This window comes from Copidosoma floridanum, unplaced genomic scaffold (genome assembly GCF_036245765.1).
Source record: "Copidosoma floridanum isolate Cflo_tuat_1 unplaced genomic scaffold, Cflo_Japanese_pri ptg000027l, whole genome shotgun sequence".
Lineage (NCBI taxonomy): Eukaryota > Metazoa > Arthropoda > Insecta > Hymenoptera > Encyrtidae > Copidosoma > Copidosoma floridanum.
Genome location: NW_028321904.1, coordinates 1,627,918 through 1,652,282, shown reverse-complemented (window position 1 = coordinate 1,652,282; position 24,365 = coordinate 1,627,918). Strand labels below are relative to the sequence as shown.

At 33.3% G+C, this 24,365-nt stretch overlaps 1 protein-coding gene across 3 annotated transcripts in view; it reads right to left on the bottom strand.

The window, feature by feature from the left end:
* Positions 1 to 24,365, bottom strand: part of da (transcription factor daughterless) — a 632,912-nt gene that overhangs the window by 362,893 nt on the left and 245,654 nt on the right. For 2 of the 3 annotated variants that reach the window (XM_089595689.1, XM_089595690.1), the window contains one exon: positions 16,657 to 16,821. The exons of the other annotated variant lie outside the window; for it this stretch is intronic. In XM_089595689.1, the coding sequence (XP_089451815.1) occupies positions 16,657 to 16,821 (165 nt within the window). The remainder of the gene's footprint in view (positions 1 to 16,656; positions 16,822 to 24,365) is intronic. 3 annotated transcript variants of the gene reach the window in all.

Below are 24,365 nucleotides of genomic sequence, written 5' to 3'. Positions count from 1 at the left end.
ACAGTGGAGTGTTGTCAGGAGACGATCCGAACTCCTAACCTTTATCATGTGGCAGGTTCTGCAGATTGTGCAGCACTTAAGATAGGCAAATGCAATGGCACTGATTCTACAGGATAATTCACAAAGGTCATGGCTCCCACAGACAATGCTGAACCAGTAGTCCCGTGACTAGAGAACTTTTTTCTTTTTCTTTTTTTTTTTTGGAGGGTAGAGAAATGCATTGACGCACACCATAGAGACAGCGATAATGTAGAATTCAGTAGACATTTTTTTATTAGACCACTAATACACGCCAAATCCTCGCATCCAACATATTTTTTAATTCACCCTGAAACCACGTTAGTATGACCTTAAGGTGGAGCCACTAAGAAAATCGTTGCATCTTATAGCATGAGCGAGCAAGCTAGCCACAGTGGCTAGAGGAGCCAATTCTCATAAGTTCTAAAAAGGGCTCAGTGTCCATAAGAAGCAGCACCTGTTCTTAGCTCTTCTTTGTAGACTGTATTTTTTGTAAGTGTCACTGCATGCTTGATACTTTGCATAGATGATAGGTTAGTGTATCAGAGCAGTATGGATCCACATTTGACTCAATTTATCCTTGAAATCTTGTTGCTGTAGAAGGCCTACTCATCCCCCACAGTATCCTCCTTGTTGGCTCTTTCTTCTTCTATTTAACGTTAAACTATTGACCCAACTAGCCGTCCTCAGCTTTTTAAGTCTCTTTGGTGCAAAGCATCTCAGAGATAATGTTTTCAGTCGTGGATAATACGATACTCCTGTCCACTTACTACTCGTGCTTATGGTACCATCTCTTCAACAAGAAAAATATATGTTCAACGGTATTATCCAACGCCTGGCAGTAAACGCATCTGAGAAATGCTATCACCACCATGAGATGGAAATAAGTATTATACTGGCCAGAGCTGAGTAAGATAACGATTGACCTCTGCGCGTTTTCTCTCTACGTAAGATCACAGGTTGCGTATCAGCTGATATTTTCACCTATGCACACTGTCCTGATTCCACCTCGGTTGTTAAGTCGTCAATGTTTTTGAGAACGTTGAAAACAGTTCGTTCAGTTTTACAAAATTTATACAACAATAATTAAACGCCTCAAATCATACAAATTGTTTCAAGGGTAATAATGAAAAAATTTTTTTTTGCTTTTAAAGAAGGAAACAGAAGTGTTATTATACTAAAAAATGATAAAATTTTTACTTTTTTCATTGTCACTTGCAACATTAAAATAAAAAAATAATTTTTGTGTTAATTACGCTAAATTAAAAAATATTTAGTTCTAACTAAAATAAACTGATTCTTGCAACACACAATAAATTAAAAAATTTATGAAGTAACAAAACGAAGTACTTTTTAAAAAAAGTAACTGTTACAAAGGCGTACTATTAGTAAATTGTAAAAAACAGATGTAAAAATTCAAACGTTTTTATTTTGGGAGAGTCAGTAAATAATTTGCTGATAAAAATTTTGCAAGAAAAGGAAAATTAATTCCATTAATTTTTTCAATTAAAGAACTGAATAAAATTTAATTTACTCATATGCATCAACGAAGACTTACGAAGTATATGGGTGACTAAAAAATTCAAAAGTGACTCACACTACTATTAAACGCATCTTATCATACGACTTTCATTTCAAGTTGAAGTTATTGGTAGTTCACTTTTTGTTGGCATTGGGTCAATTACTGACTTTTTTGAAATTTTGATTCTGGGAAATAATAAAGGTACATGAGGTTGCAGGAATTCTGAAAACTGTTATTCAAAAAACGTTGACATTGTTTCTTTAAAAACCAATATCTTTATTTACAAAGACATTTTTTTCTCATGTAACACACTATGATTATTAAAATGTATTTAGCATCTCAGATTTAACTGATAACTGATGTATTCTTCAATATGAAGATTCTAGCACACTTTTTCGTTAATTTTTTTGTTATTGTCTGACAAAAGGATTAACTACGTGACTTCAATGAAATGGAGGAAATGTTTGATGAAAATAAAGAAAAAGGAGGATGGGCAGTGAAACTAAACGTTTGGTGAGTGGTGGGTATTGTGAGGAAGTTTGCATATTACTGGATCCGAGATTACGTAACAACAACCAAATAATTATAGGAATAAAGGGAGAACGAGTAAGTGGTGAAGAGAAGCTAGTAGAAAGGGGTGAGCACAAAGGATTTGTAATTATCTTTACTCAATACAACTATGAAATATAGGAAAATATATGTGTGTGAGAAAAAAAGGGACTCACGGTCAGTGTATCAAACGTTGAAAAATCTTGTGAACAACCTCATATGTCAAATGAGAAGCTGTATGTTACTATTGCATGATTACGTCAGTGTCACTAAAAGTTTCTTTATAAGTTACAAAATACAGTTTTACGTTGAATAAATTAATTAGTTATGGTTTTTAACTCTAAAGCTTAAAGTCAATTACTTTGCATAATTTCAGGGATAAGTAGAGAGATTGCTAACGCCAATGCTATGAGGTGAAACGACTTTTTGGCACTCATCAGGACAACCCACCGCGGACAGCCGTCGAACCAAGGCGCACATTTTTTGAGAGTTCGAGACTCGTATTGAACAGCGTGTGCCTACGAGTAGAGGAGTGAATTTGCGTGGAAATGAACATATAGGCGCACATTTTGGAAACACGTGAAAGGGGTATACCAAATGTATTCCTACGAGGAGAGGAGCGGAAATGTTAACTATAGCTATATAGCTGAGCGCACAGCCAAAGCAAGCAATGACACGAGTTTCTTTCTTTTGACTGCAACCGAGTGCATGCTATATACATATATTGAACTGACTCTTGCTCTATCTCTCTCTCTTTCTCTCTCTCTCTCTCTCTCTTACTTCAATGTTGTTTTTGAATCTGATTAAATTAAACCGTGAAACTAAATGCTCATAATTATATGCACAGATTTTCATTTCAAAACGTTGTTTTTTCATTTTTCTCGTACGTTTATACTTATTTTTAAATCCAGTTTTATTTAAGAAAAAATTAATTTATTTTTTTAAGGATGGCAGTTCAGCTATAAACACTAATTTATTATTTTTCTTCATTATAATTGTTATGAAGTGTAGGACAAGCTCATGGAAGATATTCATCAACATTTGCGACTTAAAGATTTCTATCATCTGAAGTACTAGTAATGTTACAGATCTTATCAGCGTAGGCAGTAAAAAATTGTTCTCAAATCACTGGATGATTCGATGTAAATGCCAGTCTTGTATTGGCCAGCCAATATATTATTTTTATTGTATTGTGCCATAATGTATTGTTGATAATCGTTAATTCATTAAATACTCATTAAAATTATACCCAATTAATGTAGGTATACAAATTTCCACGATAATTTCACCATCTTCGAACACAATATTGCTTCACACAATTGAAAGTGAGATTTACAAATCAAACTTTCGTAAAATGTTTTTAAAGTTAAATAATAATCAAATACTTATTTTAAAATAAGTTACCACATTTGAAAACAAAATTATTTTTATTCATGGTCCTCGTGGTTCTGGTAAATTTTTTTGAATAAAACGTTGATATATTATTTCACTTTAATAAAAAGAAAAATTTATCCCATAACTTGGACAGGTATAGCTTTGATTTTATTACTAAGAGGAATGACGAGCCACAGAAGTTTTAGAAAACCATTAAATTTTAATCCAATTGAAAGTGCTTTTATAATCGAATTAAAATCTGATAAAAAAAAAGTTATAGATAAAGTTTCAATGATGCCAAAAAAAGCCTTAGACATAGTTTACAGAACTCTAAGAGATTTGTGTTATACAAACACACCATTTGAAAACGAATTAATAATTTTATGAGGTGATTTTCGTCAAATTCTACCGGTAGTTAAAAATGGTGCGAAACTGAACAGAATAAAAGAGATAATTAAACACTTAAAAATTTGGAATGTATTTTGAATTTCATGTTTGAAAACAAATATTAGAGTAATAGACATAAAATTTTCGTCATTTTTATTGGATGTTGGTAAGGGCAAAATAGATTGTTTAAAAATACCTGAACAATGGAAAACAAACGATGTACAATCGAAAATTTTTAGTAGTTTTCATAGTTCTTTAACAAACAATGTCATATTAACGTTCCATAATAGATACACTGATTTTTTTGAAAACAAAACCTTAAAAATCATAAAAGGAGAAAAAATAACTTATCACAGCATAGATGATACTATTAATAAAGGAGTTAATAATACAGACAATAACACCGGCACCCAAAAATAAAAGGAACTGTACTTTTGACCAGACCCACTTATCTTTATGTACTTTGACGCGTTTAATCCAAATTCAAGATCCGTTTGACCCGTACACCCTCAAAATTTCGAAGTAAATTGTGAAAAACTGCAAAAATTAGCCAAAAATCGTAAAAAATGACATTTTCAGCTCTTCAAACATTTAAAAAAAATCTCGCACACATGTGACAAGGTTAATTTATACGTATTTTGATGCGTTAAATCTGAATCCAAGGTTCGTTTAATCAGTACACCCTCACAATCTCGAGTAAATCGCAAAAAAACTGCAGAAAATAGCCGAAAATCATAAGAAATCATGTTTTTAGCTCTTAAAATATTATAAAACATTTTTGTTAACATGTGTTAAAGATTATTCTTATATATTTTGACGTGCTAAATCATAACTTAACGTGCGCTTGAAGCGTACACCTTCAAAATCTTATTAAATTTGCAAAAAACAGCAGAAAAACTGCCAAAAGTAGCAGAAAATCACAATTAATCGCAAAAAATCGAATTTCTATGCTCTAGATAAGTAAAAAAAAAAATTTTATGCAGATTTTATCCAATTCTCGTGTCTCATTCTTCACTGAGTTGAGGTTCGAGATTCGCTTAGCTCTAAAACTTTCAAAATTACAAGGAAATCGTACTAACAGAAGGAAATTGCGTTTGCAAGCGTTAAGAAACTAAAAAAAGTTTTTTTCGAATCTTTTCGAAGTATGTTCTTCTTGTACGTCGAGAAAAAATGTGATAAAACGGCCAATATAAGGAGTAACAAGTGTCAAGTATGAATATCATGGATATAAAATAAAGCAAAATAGGTTTATACATTTGAATCATATTTTCGTTTATATTGCTCTCACACTTTCTGCCTCTTGTAGCAAACTTTCTTCTCTTCAAACGACCTATGAAGCAGGTTTCTCTTTCTCTTATTCCTCTCTTGAGTTGTTTCTCTCTTCAATATCCAACAGAAATCAGTCATGATGTTGATATCCCATCTTCCTTGATATCGATTTGCCATTTCACTTATATCTTGATGGAATCTTTTTCCTTGCTCTTTGCTGTCATCTCCAAGGTTCTCTGGAAAATAGTCAAGGTGAAAATGTAAAAAATGTGATTTAAGACTCATCAAACAATCGAATTGTTTAAAATTGTCCAACAACTCTTCAACTATATTCTGGTAGTTCTCACTCTTCTTATTCCCTAAAAAGTTGTAAGATATGACCTTAAAACTTTGCCATGCTGCTTTTTCTATATTATTCATCTCTGTAATAAAATTGCCATCATGAAATAGAGCACAAATTTAAGGACCATCGAAAATACCCTCCTTCAATTTTGCATCACTTATCACGGGATACTTCTCACCTAAACATTGAAAGCAATCACCAACTTTGTTTAGAGTTTTGTCGAATTGCTTCATGAGACCCAACTTGATATAAAGAGGTGGTAGCAAAAATTCGGAAGTTTCAATCAATGGTTCACGTACAATTTTCCTTAATACTGGATAAAATTCAGTTCTCTTTGGTCAGTCTTTTTAAATATAATGATTTTTACTGTCTCTGCTATCTCATAAATATAAAAAGCAGGGATTTTTTGTGAATTCAGATTGTTAACCTAGTATTTGAGTTGAAACTGTGAGATCACAGTAAACTTTTCATTGATGTTTCGCGTAGTCTATTTTCTTCAATACTATCTGTAAATTCTCATAGGTCTCTTTTAGTTTCGTGAAATGAGCTATTGGAATAGGAGCGTACGAATTTTAATTGTGAAGCAGAACTTCTTTGAGACTTTGTTTTGATGAGTCAATAAAAAGTCTCCACTTTTGGTCCTTGCAAATATTTGGTTTCAACTCATCAACTAATCTTTCTACGTCAGAGCAGAATACCGATGAGTTTTCCTCATCTTTGGTGAAGAATTTTTGAAACTCCTTATCTCTATCACGATAAACAAGCACTTGTTCCTTTTTATAGCAAATTTTTATTCTTCAGTGCTGCTACCAGGTATTCAGCTTCATCTTTGGGTAAACCAAGATCGCGTATCAAATCATTCCATTCTTCTAGGGTGAAAGTTTGAGAAGCACTTCTCTTAGAGACTGGTGAGTGATCGTTTTCCTCCTCATCTTCCTCACGTTCTTCTTCGAAAAACTTATCAGTTTGCATTGATTCCTATTAGCAAAATTGGTCAAAATCCATGGTTTCTGGAGCTGTTGTTTTGTTTGAGGCTACTATTTTTTCAGATCTCATAACCAAAGAAACATTAGCGTACGAAACTTTAGTCTTCGTAGCTGTGGTAAAACCCATAGTATTGGTCATACAGAAAAAACAGTTTTCACGGCATGATAAAGCAGCCCATAAGATGTTATTGGCTTCGTGAATCTCAAAATCTCTTTTTTTAAGTCTTACCCCAATGTGTCAACATCATATAACACGAACCGCAAACTTAATATGGCATCCAGTTTTCATTCTAATAAAAACGTGAACCATTAATCGAAACTTCCGAATTTTTGCTACCACCTCTTCATATCAAGTTGGGTCTCATAAAGCAATTCGTCAAAGTTCTGAACAAAGATGGTGATTACTTTCAATATTTAGGTGAGAAATATCCCACGTTAAGTGATGCAAAATTAAAGGAGGGTATTTTCAATGGTCCTTAAATTCATGCTCTATTTCATGATGACAATATTATTACAAAGATGAATAATATAGAAAAAGCAGCATGGCAAAGTTTTAAGGTCATATCTCACAACTTTTTAGGGAATGAGAAGAGTAAAAATTACCAGAATATAGTTGAAGAGTTGTTAGACAATTTTAAACAATTCGATTGTTTGATAAGTCTTACATTACATTTTTTACATTCTCACCTTGACTATTTTCCAGAGAACCTTGGAGATGACAGCAAAGAGCAAGGAGAAAGATTCCATCAAGATATAAGGGAAATGGCAAATTGATATCAAGAAAAATTGGATATCAAAATGATGGCTGATTTCTGTTGGACATTAAAGAGAGAAACAACTCAAGAGAGAAATAAGAGAAAGAGAAACCTGCTTAATAGGTCGTTCGAAGAGAAGAAAGTTCGCTACAAGAGGAAGAAAGTGTGAGAGCAATATAAACGAAAATATGATTTACATGTATAGACCTATTTTGCTTTATTTTATATCCATGATATTCATACTTGATACTTGTTACTCCTTATATTGGCCGTTTTTTCACATTATTTTTCAACGTGCAAGAAAAACGTATTTTAAAGAGATTTGAAAAAAACTTTTTTGAAATACAATGTATTAATTGTTCAGAAATTTTTTAGTAATTAAAAAAAATGTAGATCCTTATCTATTCACATTATCTACATTAAAAATGTTTATAAAAGTTTTAAAAGTAAAAAATTTTTGATTTATCTATAAATTGTCTATATTCCATAATGTTATTCATAATTAGTGAGTTTGCAAATTTTGTAAATTTTATTCTGAAAAACTAAAAAATTCAAAAAAAAAGTAATCATTTTTTGTTCGAGGAATATAGATTCCAAAAATATTTTCTAGGTTCTTTGTAAACGTAATAAAAACGAATGCAAAAAAAATTACTATGAATTTACATCATCAATTGAAAAATTAAATTTTTACTTATTTCAGGTCACACAATGCAGATGAGATAAAAATATATCATTGAACTTACATAATTATTTAAATAGAACTTGTAATAAAAAATTATGTTTCAGTTTGAAAGATTTATTCATTTGCTATTTATGTAAAACAAAATTTTTTAACCCTGAAAAGTTCATAGAACATAAAAAGACACTTTGAAAACTATTATACGTTTGTGATACTTGTAAAATTGGATTCACTTTAAAACAAAGTTTTGTTAGACATAAAAAAAAAGACAGTTTAGAAAAAACAATTACACGCATATATTGTAACAAAAAATTTAAGAGATCAACACATTTAGGCATCCATATGAAAATTCACAGTTAATGTGAAATTAAACAAATTTTTACAAAATGTGGAAAAGCATTTTGAAAGTTAGAAGACTTAAAAAGACATATGAAAATTTACAATTTGTAATGTACAGCTTTTATTAAATAAATTATTATTCTGGTACACAAATAGTTAATTTTCCACCATTTTTACAGGATATTATTATAAAAGGTTTACCATCATACAAGTTTAAGACTTCTTAAAAATATATCAAAGTCTCTTGTACAGCACTTGAATTAATTGGCGCAATCAGAGCAACTACCATAAAAAATGCAATTTTTTTTTAAACTGTTAAGGTTGCTTAGAAGTAAGATAAGGATAGAGAGGGATTGGAGGAAGATGCATGGTAGTTGGAGGGGGATAAAGGGGGATGTTATTGAATAGACAAATCAGCAAGAGAACAAACGAATATTAACGTATTTTAGGCGGGATGGGTTGGGGATGGGTGGGGATACAGGGGGTTAGAGGCTTAATCCCCTCTAAATAATTATATAATATAGGAAAGTTTGTGTATATATTTTTACATATGTAGAAAAAGAGAGAGAGAGAGAGAGAGAGAGAGAGAAAGAAAGGAAGAGCGCGCGGTGGCTCAGCCAGCTAGGTCGTGGGTTAGCACGTGGGAGACCGTGGTTCGATTTCTGGCTAGTGCTACGTTTTCAGGCAAGTACCTCTGTGAATTTCTACATGTGCTTTTTCACCATGCAATGCTACTTAAGGAGAGGATAAGGCGACCTTTTCGCAGCGAAATTTCCTTATTCCCCCCTGCCCCCCTTCCAGAAATGCAAGGCCTCCTATTATTCTTTGCTTTCTTCTTCCATAAGTGGTAAGTTCCCTCAGTAGTGCCCTTTACAGGAGCCGGACATAAAGCACTGTAATATATATACATTTACTAGTAGAGATTCGCCTCCTGCAAGCTCCATGCGCTAACCTTCCACTACTCTAACTCAAAAGAAGAGTCTTTAAATTAAATCTGTAAGTGGAGAGAGGTTAGTGCCCAGAATTTTGTAAGGAACAAGAGTTTTGAGTATACTTGATCTACATTGTTAAGCATAGATTATGGGTTTATCAGTTTTTCACACTACCCAGGAGGTACTGCTGCAGCGCGTTAAGAGTTTTTTTTAAACTCTTTGCTATGTTCAGAGAAAAAAGATACGTCAAAGTTAGCTGATTTTAAGAGCTTCCATTTCATTCGAATATAAATGAAAAAAACAGTCCTCTTATTTTTATGTTAAATGTTAATACTACCATGAAATCCAAGTAATTTTGTTATTAGAAAATATCGTTATAAGTAACAGTATTTTTTGATCGAATAAAAAACACTTATGATGCAATAAAGCTTTTAATGAGTTCAATAATATAAAGAATAACTTTGGGCTTTTTTAAAAAAATACTATACATAACAAATATAATACTATACATAGTAAATTTTTAAATAAATAGTTTTTAAAAAACAGACGGTTTCGTGCGATTAATATTTTAAGTATAGACTAGGTTTATGATAATTTTTTTTGAATTAAATATTTTTTTTTTACTTCATTTTAAATTTTGAGATTGGTTATCTAATTTATTTTTAACAAAAATATTGCTCTGATTTTGAACTCTTGAAAAAGCTACGTATGCTTGACCGTGTGAGAAATAGTAGTTTTCCTACGAGTTTGAAAAGTGTTTGTTTGCGAACCGAGAGGTTTGCGGCCCGAGCCAAAGGCGAGGTCCTTAACGAGGTTCGTAAAGGAGACTTTCCGAACGAGTATCGGAAAACTGCTTTTTTGCCCGAGGAAGTACCAGCCTCCCAAAACCACCCAAGGGCGGAACAATAGTTTTTTTTCAATATTTACATACATCCTAATATGATTAGATCTTTGACCATGAGCCTTATTAATTGTCATGAAAAATGCGAGTCTCGAAGTAAATTAATTTCGGTAAAGTAGAAATGGTAGTCAAGAAGAATTTTCCATGTTTAAATTTATTCTTGGTATTAAAACTTTGTCTTTCATTTTATCTTCTGTTATTATTTCTGCTTTAATGTTGTATTTAAATAGCTTATTGATGTGTAGTCTTATACCATTACATAAGCCATTTGATATACTTAAATGTTGGATTAGCTTAACGATTGCTTCAACTTTTAACTTTAGTTCGTGAGGTGAAAGCCCTTTATTTATGTTATTCAAAATGTTCAGTAGGAAGTTTAATGGTACATAATGTCACTAGGGCACAAAGTACAAACATTAGCGCCCGAAAGGCGCGCTTGTTGTAAGTTGGTGCCCAAGTCGCGTAGACTGTTTTTTTTACCGAGGGCGGAAAGTGCAATTTTGGGACCGTGGGCACACTTTGCGCCCAGTACATCATTTTGGGCCCTAGGGCAGAAAAGTACCTTGGGTCCGTAGGGTGCAAAAAACTTTTCTGCCCGTGGGCCCATAGTGATTACAAGGGTGCAAAGTGTGACCCGAGGGCGCAAAGCGGCAGTTGCACTTTGGGCCCATGGTAATAAAATGTACATTATCATCTGTTTGATCAATACCTTTATGAGTAGCATAATCTATGCTATAATACGTCACAGAAATACCAGGCATTTTGTTTAAAATTGTATCATTCAAATATAAAGTATACTGATTATGAGTTGTTAACATAACACTGGTAAGAATGATATTATCATTAAAAAATTTTGAAACAAGCATCCTCCGTTAACCAACGCTCTGGTATTTTAAATGTTTCAATTCTTCTTTCTCCAATTTTTAAAAGTCATCAAAAAAATTTTAATTTTATGTCCGTACATTTGTTTGCAATTCTTATACTGTGAAACAAGTCCAAAGATGTGAACACTTAATCGTTTCTTCAACTGTTACTGTTTCGTAAGTATTTTTAATAACACGAAGAATTCGTCTACAATCTCCACCTAAAATTATTTTTCTTAATGCTTTTTTTTTAATCATATATGCTTCATCCCAAATGATTACATCTACTCCACGTAATTTTATTTTATAAGATTCTCTATTTAAAAAAGAAATTCTAATACTACTCAAATCGAAACGCAATCTCAACGTTCTATGACTCGTCATTCCTTTTGGTTATGAAATTAAAGCTGTAACTGTCCACGCCATGGATGAAACCTTATTTTTATTGACATCAAATAGTGAATTAGTGTCTTGTATAAATATGTCTTCCCAGAACCTCCTATTCCATCAATGAAGTATGTTGTTTCTTCGTTTGTCATTAATCTTTTAAACACTTTATTTTGATCTTTATTGAATGTTAGTAACATTGAATTTAATTCTTTTCTATAAAATTTTGGAATATCCTTATTTATTTCAAAATCTATTTAAAAACTGTCACTTGTTGGTTCTAGTAAACCAAACTCCGTACAAAACCTATCATTTGATTTTACAATTTTATTTATAATTATTAAAGTTTTATTCACCTTGTCTACATAAAGTCTTCCATAAAATAATTATTTAATGAGTTTTAAATTGTAAGACTCTCTTAATTTTTAGACAGAATAAGCCATGCAAAAAGTTTTCTTAATTTGGAAGGTAGCATGACGTTGCATAATTCTTAAAAAATTGTTGGCACTTGAAAATCATGTTTAAATGATCTTAAGCCAACAGCTTATTTCTTATATGAATTTTGCAATAAGTTATCACAAAATCTCAAATTTTGAAATTAAGTACCACCTTCTTTTTTATTGAAAATTAATTTAAAAAAAAACCTTTATTGATGTTTTGGTGATACAACATTTAAACAACCAAGATCAGTTTTTTTCTTATTTGTACAATTTTTTGACAACTTTTTTTTGTGATACATAAACGTAATATTTTGGAATATTAATGTTTTCAATTTTATGTGCAAATTTATCTACTTTCTTTAATTCGAACCAACTTGTTAAAGTTGTAATCCAATTGTTTAAATATTCATCAACATTATTTCTATAAAAAATTAAGTTTTGTTGAATTTCAGTATGAAATACTGTATAAATTACGCTATGACATCTACCACTTAAAGGAAATTCTTGCAACCACCATGCGGCTTCTATAGAACTAATGTAGCGACCGTCAATAAATTCTGTAATTTCGTCATAAATATCGGTTGTTTCTGTATTTTCATCAACTTATTGTACTCTTCAAAATGTTCTATCTTCTCCTTTGTGTATGTTATCATAATGAAACATTACGTCACTAAGGCACAAAGTACAAACATGAGCGCTCGAAGGGCGCGATTGTTGTATGTTGGTGCCTGAGTCACGTAGAATGTTTTTCTCACCGAGGGTGCAAAGTACAATTGTGTGCCCGTAAGCATACTTTGTGCTCGGTAAATCATTTTGGGACCTAGGGCAGAAAAGTACTTTAGGCCTGGAGGGCACAAGAAACTTTTCTGCCCATAAACCCAAAGTGATGACCAGGGTGCAAAATGTGACCCGAGGGCGCGAAGTGGCAGTCGCACTTTGGGCGCATGGTAAGAATAGCAGTTTTCATCAGACAAGTGCCATCGCTTCTGGGGCTATTATGTGGCCCAAAGGACCTGCGAAGCAAGGCCCGAGAGACGTAAGGTAGCTGCGAAGCGTTGGTGCTTATTTGGCGAATTCTATTTTTCCTACCAAGGGTACACCTAACCCTCAAGAATGCCCATAGTCAGAAAAATATATTTTATACTATTTATTGATGCACAGTGTTCTACATTTACGTGACATTTACATTTTTTCCGCCCTCGGGTGCTTTTGGGAGGCTGGTACTTCCTCGGGCAAAAAAGCAGTTTTCCGATACTCGTTCAAAAAGTCTCTTTTACGAACCTCGTTACGTCCCTCGCCTTCGGCTTGGGCCGCAAACCTCTCGGTTCGCTAACAGAGACTTTTCAAACTCGTAGGAAAACTACTATTTCTGACCTCTGGAGTTTTGAAAGGTTTGGTGCGCCCTTGGTAGAAAAAAAAATTTCGCGACATAAGGGCCATCGCTCTGTGGCTACCTCATGTCTCTCGGGCACTGATTCGCAGATCCCTTGGGCCACAAAATAGTCCCAGAGATGACGGTACTTATCCGACGAAAACTACTATTTTAATAAAAATGGATTATATGTAACTACCATTGAATTATCTACTGAAAATATTTAATTACTATGTTTTATTTTGTAATCACTATTATCTCGTCCAGTATCCCTTTTCTTATACTCAGGATAACCATTTCATTTTGAGACAGTATTCTTAGTAAACACTTTTGGAAATTTTTTTCACAAAGTTTTTGATTTTTTTGAATACATGGATAACTGTATATATGTAGACCATGAAGCATATGTTCTAAAACTAATTTCTTTAAATGTTTGTCATTCGGTAAGATTCTCGCAGATATGTATTTGTCAATGCGTTTGTTTGTATGTAACTTATAATTGGAATTTAATGTAACAACTTTGCGTGCATGAGGTAAGTCACGTTTTTTAAACTCTTTTATATAAATATGAGCTATTACTTTAAAAAGTTTTTTTTTCCATTGCGTCATTCAATATAAGTTCGACTTTTGTTTTAAATAATCTACACAGGTCCACTAGGCAGATTAGACGTTTTGTATTTCTAACAGGTTTACCAGACTTATCAGACCAAAGTATCATAGACATTTTTAACATGCCTGCCTACTATAGGGCATCCATATCTCTTTATCAGCATACATCTCTGTGGGGCAACTGTGGGGTGGCTGAAGAGCGGCGTAAGGTGGGGCGAAGAAGCTTTTATTTTATTCTAATTTCTCTTTTTAAACACGTAAAAACAAGCATAATTTAACGTGATTTTGTGTGATGGGCTTTTGGGCTTGTGAGACGAGGAGCGGGGCGGGGAAGCAAGTAGGCATGGACCAAAAAATAGCTATATAATATAGGAAAAAATAATTTATATATACAATACTGGTTACAGTAAGACTTAGGATTTTTAATTTTTTACAAGTATTATGACAAGACCCACGTTTGCCCTAGAGTTTTGGAAATCCTGTTTGAATTTCAGATTATTCGATATTATTTCAGATTATTTGATACATTACTCTTGGGAAAAACTTAAATCAAATATAGTAGGTACCTTAGTACAATTTCATAATTGTGAGTTTTGACCATTATCTCAAATTCTTAATGTATTGTAATAAATTTTAGCTTTTTCATTTCTTAGAGCGCAAGTGTGGTGGGCATTATCTTTGTTTTACGTTAAAATAGCTGTATACATGATGAACAATAGAAATATACCAAGGGTACGTAGTCGTTAAAATAAGAACTCCAGGTGGTACATTAAATTTTTTTGAGGTACAGTACAATTTAGCTTAGTGTGACCATTGCTGTAAATGTTGTTGGTAAGCCAGTGATTATTTTTATTTTTTCTGGCTGTGTACTGTGATCAACTAGATTATTGGCACGGTCAGTTCTAAAAGTAAATAAAAAAATTAATTGAAATACAACACACATTCGTTAATATGTGATTAAATACTTTTTGTTTCTGCCAATGGTCCGAAAAATATTTAAAAAAAGCATATATCGATAATAGCAAAAAAAATCGACAGTTTGAGTCACAGCAAAATTATTAATGTATTTGTGTGTTATGAAAAGACAAAGCAATTGAGCTGCAGACAACCTTAAGAGATCCAGCAGTGTTCCCATAATTTTCTAATCGTAGCTTAATGAAAAAAATGTACTTTTGTAAAATAACCCTATGAAAGTTGTGATGCTGTAATACGTCAATTTTTACAGAATAATCTCTTGTTATAGTTAATTAACAACATACTGAATTTTCAACCTTTTCAGTTATAAAAAAATGCCTAAGTAACGATACTTATTAACGGTACTCTGGGCATGGCACGCATAACAGGGCAAACAGCTTATTGAATTCAGATACAGTACGTTGCCTCGATAAAATAATCATTTTACCAAAATGTGAGTGAGTGTACCCTTTTTGCCACTAAAAGAAATTTTTTTTTCTTCATTGTACCTCTTAATAAACCAAAACAAAAGTGTAAGTCTTGTTTTGCTTTTTGGAAGCTAAACAGAAGCTCATACAAGACAAAAAATTTTGTGTTTTTTTATTGATTTATTCGTTTTTTCTCAAAAATACAGCCTCATCAGTTTTTTTTTTTCAAACGAATAAAATGCACGTTTTACATTAGTATGCGGGTCTCAACTTTTTTGGGGGACAGGATAGGTTGTGTGGATCATTCAACAAGAGAGAAATTAGTTTATTACAAGGGAATAAATGTATGGTTAAGACCAAGAGTATCAGATGCGTGAAAGAAATACAAAATGATTACAAATTAATCTCAAGATACATTAAAGTTTTTGCACATAACCATATTGCACAGAAAAGTACAAAGAATTAAACTTAATACAATAGCGAAGCTGATATCTTAAGAAAAACAAAAAATCAGTCATTAAGTTTCATTCACACCCGATTTAATTACGGCTTAATATCAATCAAACAACGAATCGCATTATCATTCATAAATTGCAAATTATCACATGAATCTCCACTTTGTGTGTGTTAAAGGTACATTGAATTTATATCCATCAATAAAATCTTACATGTTAACGGGATTTTTTCTTAGTACAATATACGCATAAACCAGAAAAGAATATCCATTATTTTTCGGGCATCATGTAAAATAAAGAAAAAACTATGCAGATTAATAACCACCCTTTTTCTTCCTGCTATTAAATGCTCACTTTTAACACTTTAATATCTACAGAAAAACCCTTAGCACATGTCTCACTGGATTTTTAATTGTTATTTGATACTAATCAACAAAATTAAAGAATTTTACTATGGACGCCTTGCAGGATCAACGGGGTACGTGAGCTAGATGGCACGGTAATACGATACATGAGGAAATTCAAAGAAATACGGGCAATTCAATCAGGAAACAAAGACGAGTACGCCTGTGAAGCCACCTCAAGAAATTTATTGCTTCGGTGATGAGAAATTATCACAAAGGTGATTCACTCACTCGTCTCGTTGGCCAAGTTGAATGACCGCTTTGACTTATAAACGCTTGAACGAAAATCATGTGGAAATGATACATTTGAAATCAAGTGCGACATTGTCTCTGGCAGAAAATAGAACGATCCGCACTTCATACCACAACCAGAAGCTGCTACTTGAGTCTGCTCCAACCAGGTCCTCTCCTCCTGCAGTCCTGCTTTGGCCCTAGCCTCGTTTTCCCTTTCCCTTCACCATGCCACCCAAACCGCTGCCTGCTTTCGTGCGTCCCCACATCTCCTCACCCAGAGTCAAGGACCTACGTGTTTATGTGGTACTGCCTGTTTACATCTAACTTCCACAAGTTTAATGCTCCCAAATTAAAAAGTCATTTGATTCATAGAAAAAAATTTTCTCTTCTTCTAAATATTTTCTTATACACTAATAAGTGACAAATTAATTAAACATACAAATTCAGTATACGAACCATGTACAAAGAAGATGAAACTCGACTTGAATCCGTTGCCACGTGAGGGGAAATAGGTGCTCCCCCTGATGTCCAACCTGGAGTTGAGCTACTTAGCGAAGGAGGTGAGTTAACAGGTGTCGTTGAATTGCTGAAATTGGCTCCCGTTTGTTCCGCTGTATAAATCTACACAAATATCTACTTTACTTGTGGCTAGATATTAGAAAGTAGGAAATACGTGCACAAGAGGAATAAAAACATTAAGATGTGCTTAGAACAAAAGTATCAGAGCAGTAAGTCCTAAGCTTTAATGAAACCTAAGGTTGTATTTTTATGCTGTATTACAAAAAAGTCACATCCTTTATCATTACAGCTTTGTTAGTACAAGATATCAACTAACACTTCAATAGCTTTAATAAAGCTGTCAATATCATAAAATACAGATAATGAGCATGAGCTAAAAGCATCCAAGATTCAAGAGCACGAATCTTATGTTATAATAATATTCAGCAATTATATTTATAGCATTTTGCAATGCTCAAATAACTGAGCTAGAATACCTGAGCAATATTGATTTCGATTGAAGAGGGTACGTCAGACATAAAGTAAAAACATACTCGCCTCGAAGATACTTATATCTGTTGTAAAGGTGGTCCCATTTCGATAAAGACAAGAACTCATTGAAAGCAACTCTGATATTCCCAATGTGAAGTGATCTCTTATCACATTTCCTCATGCCTAATAAAAAACTATTTAAATACAATTACTTGGTTCCAAAACAGTAATTATTAAGAAAACAAAAAGTTGAAATGTAATTGTCAAGGTCAGATTTATTAAAATAAAGTATTCTAAATATAAAAAATTGCGTTTCTTTAATTCGTATCGTGTTTTTACATCTTAAGGGTACATGTAAGTAATTTTACATCTCTGTAGTCAATAAAAAAAAAAAAACTATGCGTAAATATTCGAAAATCTCTGCATTCTCAACTGTGTATTCTTCTTATTTTGTATTCATAACTTTAAAAACCCATTGAATCAAATAAAAACTGCTGAATAAAATAAAAATAAAAAATGAAAAATTATTGAAATACGGCAGTATTATTGAAAATTAAAATTTTGATAAACAATAAAGAATTTTGTTCTAAAATTCGTTTAAGAAAAAAAATTATTATTCCTGATTATTATGATTTTCTTTTTATTATTGATTTAAGTACGAATGATGCATAACAATACAACTTGAAAAACAGTTAAACAAACTGCTGTAACAGTAGATAAACAATAAACTGATTCCTAATTTAAGAATACCTTAGATAAGACTAGTGCCTAAATACTACCTAGCTAAACAAGATAATTTCCTGCTTTCTTGTCAATTTTCAAAAATATTCATGGTAGTGAAAGTTAACAAAATTATAAAACTTACTTCACAGAATTTGATACGAATAACAAAAATCACTTACTTCTTCGTATAAATAAATGTTTTAATTTAGAACATTTATTTTGTTATTTATTAAATGTTCTAATGATAAGAATAAATGCCTTATAACAAGATAAAAATACTGAAATGGTAACGCTCTATAAAAATAATTTTAATGCAACAGTTATTTAAATAAACAGTGACGAAGAAAATTCTTTCCAAATAATTTTAAATAGAATGACAAAACACTATTATAGATAGTCCTGGAGGATCAAGCAGAACATTATTGTACAAAACATAAATTCATCAATTTATTTTTTAGGAAAAAAGTATACCCATGGCTCGGACTAGTCCTGCATTTGCTTAATTTCGCATTTCGCATTTTTCCTATATTTTTTTGAAGACTCCAAAGAGGTCAAGAGATATTTTGTGTCAGACATTATTTACCTGACAGTACCTTAGCTGTAATAGAGGCCCAGTCTAGCCCGTATTACAGCCTTGTTACGATTTACACCATGCAGCAGTAGGTATACCTACTCTACACATAAAGTATATAGAATAGTGTTCAGAAAGAAGCTATTTCATATATAAATAGATAGAGTCACTTAGGCGCACTATTGTGTGCATGTGAAAGGAAAGGAGAGGGAGAAAGAGAGTCAGACAAACAGATTTCTTGCCTATGGCGCAGTCAGTGCTGGCTGATATAAGTACAGGTAATATATATAGATACTTATATATGAGTTAAGGTGAAACCGCGAATGGCTCATTAAATCAGTTATGGTTCCTTAGATCGTCCCACATTTACTTGGATAACTGTGGTAATTCTAGAGCTAATACATGCAAACCAGAGTCCCGACCAGAGATGGAAGGGACGCTTTTATAAGATCAAAACCAATCGATGGCGGGGAGGCGTTCACGCGCGTTCTCTCGTCCATGGTAAAAGTTTGTGGTGACTCTGAATAACTTTCGGCTGATCGCACGGTCCTCGTTTCGGTACATGGCAGCGTTTGCTCGTTTTATGGGTTCACCCCCGTATAAGGCGCGCCTAAGAAAGTTTTACTTCAATAACCCAGAAAGTTAAAAATAAAGGATATTTAAGCAAGAATGTTTCAACAAAATTCTTTATTACCTAACAGCGTTATGTTTACAATTTTTAATGAATTTAATCGTTTTTTAAATGACCTAAAGTTCTTTTAATCTTGTAAAGTGGAGGTAATTTTATTTTTACCAATATCTTGAATCTAGAGTTGTAATCATTATACCTGTCACTGTCATTATTATTCCTGTCATTGTAATTATTATTTCTTGTATTGAAATTATTATTCCTGTCATTGTTACTATTATTCCTGTTATTGTCATTATTATTCCTGCTCTAAGGATCCCTTGGGCCATTAGTATAGCCCCTGTAGTAATTATAATAACTGTTGTTGTGAAAATTATCCTTTCCGCCCCAATAATCGTAGGGATTTCTGTTAGTATCAGTATTATTTATGGGTTTGTTATGCCCCTTGTTTCACCATCCCTTCTCTTCCTCCCTGTCTTGTTTGAGTGAGCGACAGTATCTCGCAAAGTGTCCCAGTTACTGATAATAATTGAAATTTTTCTTCAGCTCTTTGCCGTTATCCCTTGAAGCTTTCCTGTCGTTTAGCACTGCTAGTAGTTTTCGGCGTTCCTCAACTAAATGTTCGGTTCGTATGTACAGCATTTTTATTCTTATGCTGCAACTCCTCGTGCCCAATTAGTGATTTCCGTTACTTTTTCTCCTATTTTCGCCAGGTTTACTAGTGTTCCCCACTCGGTTGTTGCCTTATTGTATGCTTGGAGTTTACTTACTGGTATTGCTTGCTGAAAACGAAGGTCGCTCTCGATTTTTAATGCCTCTTCGTATGCTTCTCCTTGTGCTCGTAACTTAGAGCTTTTCATTCTCCTACTAAAAGTTAGAAGTAATCCATACATAAACAGTTTTATCACCTCAGATTCCAAGTGAGCTTTCAGCGTCTGTTTTTGAATTGGGGGAAATTATGGGTTTAAAGCGTACAACATCGTTAATCTACTGTAAAATTGTTGTACTCGTCCACCAAAGTTGTCTATTACTATACGGTCTTGTTGGATTACTGTTTATAGTGTTGGCATGAGCGAGTCTGCGGCATTAATGCTGTAGTATCTATATGAGAGCTCTTTGATAAACTCTGAAGCTGTTCTAAACTGCGTTAATCTTGGAGCTAAATGTTTCGCTGCTTTTCCTTTCACTCTATTCACGAGGGTGCCTAAAAAAGATAATTCATTTTGCGGTCCTTTTTTTGTGCAACCATTCGCACCATTTGCTTGAAAAGCGGTAGGTTGACTAGGTCTCCATCAAAATTTGGGACGTTGCCCATCATGTGGCTGAGCGTGGCCAGAATATTTTGTTGTTCGTTCTGCAGTCTGTGTAGGTGGTTATGGTTGTGTGTAGCGTATGTATCTTCTGTATATTGGGTCATGGTAGGTGCTAGATCACCCTGTAGTCTTAATTTGTATAGTTATTAGTTAGTGGTTGTACCGTTACCATAAGCGCGGCTTCCTTAATTATTTTTAGTTTCTCTTTCATATCTTCTATTCTGCTTCATAGCTGTTGATTATGTAAGACTCTTATCCCTGATTTCTTGATCCCTTATATTTGGAACACGATGAAACGGAAGTCAGGCACTCTGTGGTTTCTCTGGCATGCCTCATTGCATCAGTAGCATGTTTGATTTGTCTGTTCGAGCACCACGTATCTCTTCATCTGTTCTCGCATTTCGCTCGCTGACTCGTCCGCCAGAAAAAAGACCCACTTCTTTGTTCAGAAGTCCTGTGCTTACGTCTGTGTCACAAGATATATCCCTGTGATCCCTACTTGTGAGTGATGAATTTAAAATGGTCTCTGTGACGACCTTGCGTAAAGTATCTACCTCCTCTGCTTTCTATAGCTTTGCTCTAATTTTTGAAAATAAGCCCATTTCTATTGCTTTGGTTTTTTCGTCCAGGCCATCAATTCTTTTACACCCTTCTGGTTCGAGCTTTAATTCCGAAATCTGTTCTATCAAATTATGCTTTTGCTGCCAGTAAAAACTGGGCTCTGGCATGCACATTTCAGTTATCATATCATTATCCGGGCCTTCGTTATCGCTTTCCGACTCATGGGTAATATTGCTGAAAAGAATAATTTTTTTTTTCTTCTACTTTGTATTTATATATGTATGTATGTATATGTATGTGTGTCGTGGAGTTGTATCTTTTTTTTGGATTATGATAGATCTTTGGTATTCTCCTAGTTGCGAAGTTGTGTTTAATTATCTATGTTGCAGCTTAATAATAGTCAGACAAAAACAATAGTAGGAGGTGAGGCAAGAAAGTAGAAGAGCGTTGTTTGTCTTTTATTTGGTTTTCTTAATTTTTCACTGTACTCTGGTTTAGTGGTAAATGTAGAGAAATGGTCTTTTGGGAATATCTGTCGTCTGTTTCCGTTAAAAAAAAGAAAATAATAAAAATAGTGATAAATTTTTCAGCTGATAGGAGAGTAAGTTGTCATTTTTTGATGTTTCCTGTGTGTTTACAAAGCCTACTAGTAAAATGCCTCTATTTTACGTTCGTTATGCAAAAATTTTCCTAGTTTACTGCGTACCTCAGTCTGTTTTTCCACGTGATTTTTGTTTCGGGTTTTAAGACAAAAAATTACTTTATGTGTACTTATGGGCTAGTCCATATTATGCACACCAGTAGAAATAAAATCTTAGAGATCATTTTCCTTCAGTGCTCGCTGTCTGTCTCCTTAATACTGTGACAATCTGCAATTGGTATCCTAGTCCTGTTGGCTTACAAAAGTTAATGAACTGTGCCTGTTAAATTAAATTTTGCTGTTTTATTTTTTTCAGTTTGTACTACATTATAAAATTTTGGTGCGTTTATGAAAATGGTTGATATCATTTTAAAAACTTAAAAAACAAAAACAAAAACAAAAAAGTGTTAAACATAGTTAAGGATTGGTATTAATAGATGATTTCCAACAAAAATTTATAGAAATATAAATCCTTATACATTGAATTTTGAAAAGGACATTACACCATAAAGCATTATTTATTATATATTACTCAAGCGTACAAATATATAAATAAATCACTTCAATATATGTATGTAATGTAGAATTGTTTGTATATGACTAGATACTAGCTCTGAAAGCCAGCCACTGGTCTTCAAAATAGCAACGGTAACAACATTACCTACAGTTTTAAACAACTGAACAAAAGTTGATGGTCTCATCCAGAAATTATCGAACGTTTATTCCTTGTACATGTGTTAATTGAAATTCACGGCAATTAATTTTTATTTTTATTCCTTTTTTTCTGTTGTAAAGGTTAATCAACCATTCTGATGAGCTTGACAAACTAAGATAATGAAACTTCAATTTTTTGAAAATCAGTATTGTGTTGCATTTATTTACGATACCTTGATCTTCTCCATAATCAACAAAAAATCTATTTTGTTGCGTTGATCAGTATAATTGGAAAACATTTTTAATAGAAATACTAAAGTATGAAGTAATGCAAGATAGAATACTATTTTGTTTGAATACTTGTCAACCCACTTAATGAAACGGAACATTCAAAAAATTTTATTTTATAATTACTAAAGAATAAGTTAAAACAAACTTGTAGGGCTAATGGGATCTAATGCAAAGTTTCAACAGATCAAGTATCAAAAAAACTGTAATAGTTTTACTTTTTATGAATGGTGGCTAAACAAGGACTACAAAGGTATCAAAGAGCATTATGGGGTGGGGGCTACATTTAATTATTCACCAAATAAAGTACCAGACTAACTAAAACAGTTTTACTTACTATTAAAAAAGTTTAGAAGAGATCAATAACCAAAGAGGGGATTAGGAGATTTGAAGGGTATGGTAAAAATGAGGAAGGGCTAGAGAGTATTACAAATATGATGGGGGGCAGAGAGTATTATAAAAGTAAGAGAAGAGTGAGGGACATCACATCTTTTAAGGGCCATAAGATGTGTCAGGATGACTTTTAATTTCTGTCCTATTCTGTGCAATCTTCAATGACGCCATATTATGATACATATTGATATACACGACAGCTTCTATGGTACATACTTACGTTTACGTTTGGAGCATCGTAAAATTTAAAAACGTAATAACTGAAACATAGTTAGTGGAAATTAATATATTAATTTATTCCAAAAAAATTTGTTAAAGCTGTTTCAGTATACTGTACCTTTTTTAAACAAACAGATCACAGCTACTGAGAATTGCATAATTATATTTTAATAACTAAACCTTATGATTGTCGTCACTAGAAACAAATTTAAAGAGAAACGCACGTTTACACAAATATAAATTTAAATAATTTGAGGATATTAAATGGATAATTTTTATGATTTAAAATAAAAGTGAGGTTTTATTAACGAAAATGTTGAATGCCTTGTCAAAGGTCATCTTATCAGTGCACGAGCATGGTTTGGATTTCAAACAGCTGACAACGGCCTCAGAGGCTTAGCAAGGACGTTGGTACATTAGTAGGGCCAAGCTACCTTACATTACGTTGCTACAGTTCAGTGGCCTCAGAAAGGAATGGAAAGATATTCAGAGATTTATTCATCTCTTTAATCCATGAGGATTTCAGTCTCACTGATGTACAGAGGTTCTTCTACCTCAAAACTTATGTTAAGGGTGAAGCAAAACGGGCCCTAAACCACCTTGCTATCACCAACACCAATAACAAGTTAGCATGGAAGGCCTTGGAAGCTCGGTATGACCGTAAGCACCTTTTGATTCAGGATTATATCACAGCACTACTTTATCTCCTGCCGATCAAAGAAAAAGAGAGGTGATTAATTTATTGCACTAGCATCCAACGCATGGATCCGATTACGTGATACGACTGGGAGGATGAACTCGGGGAGACAAATTGGACTGACTCTGAGATCCTTCCAACCTATTATGGACTTACAACTTTTCTGCAAGGAGATGCCTCATGCTCTAGTCCCTGAAAGCAAACAAGCTAACAGCAACGACTAAAGGGGGCCGTAATCGTGATAGTTCTTGATAAGGTCCACGACCAGCGGGTGTTTTTGCCACAACTGCCTCCGACAGTTCCTATTCTGCATACAGCCAGCAACACTGCGTCAGCCACTGTGACGTTTTCAAGGCTCTTGACTCGGTTCAACGCGGCAAGATTGTCATCAGCGCGTCATTATGCTTTAACTGCCTCGGGATAAGGCATTCTGCTTGGATCTGACAATCACAATCTATCTGCCAAGATTGTGGTGGACGATACCACCC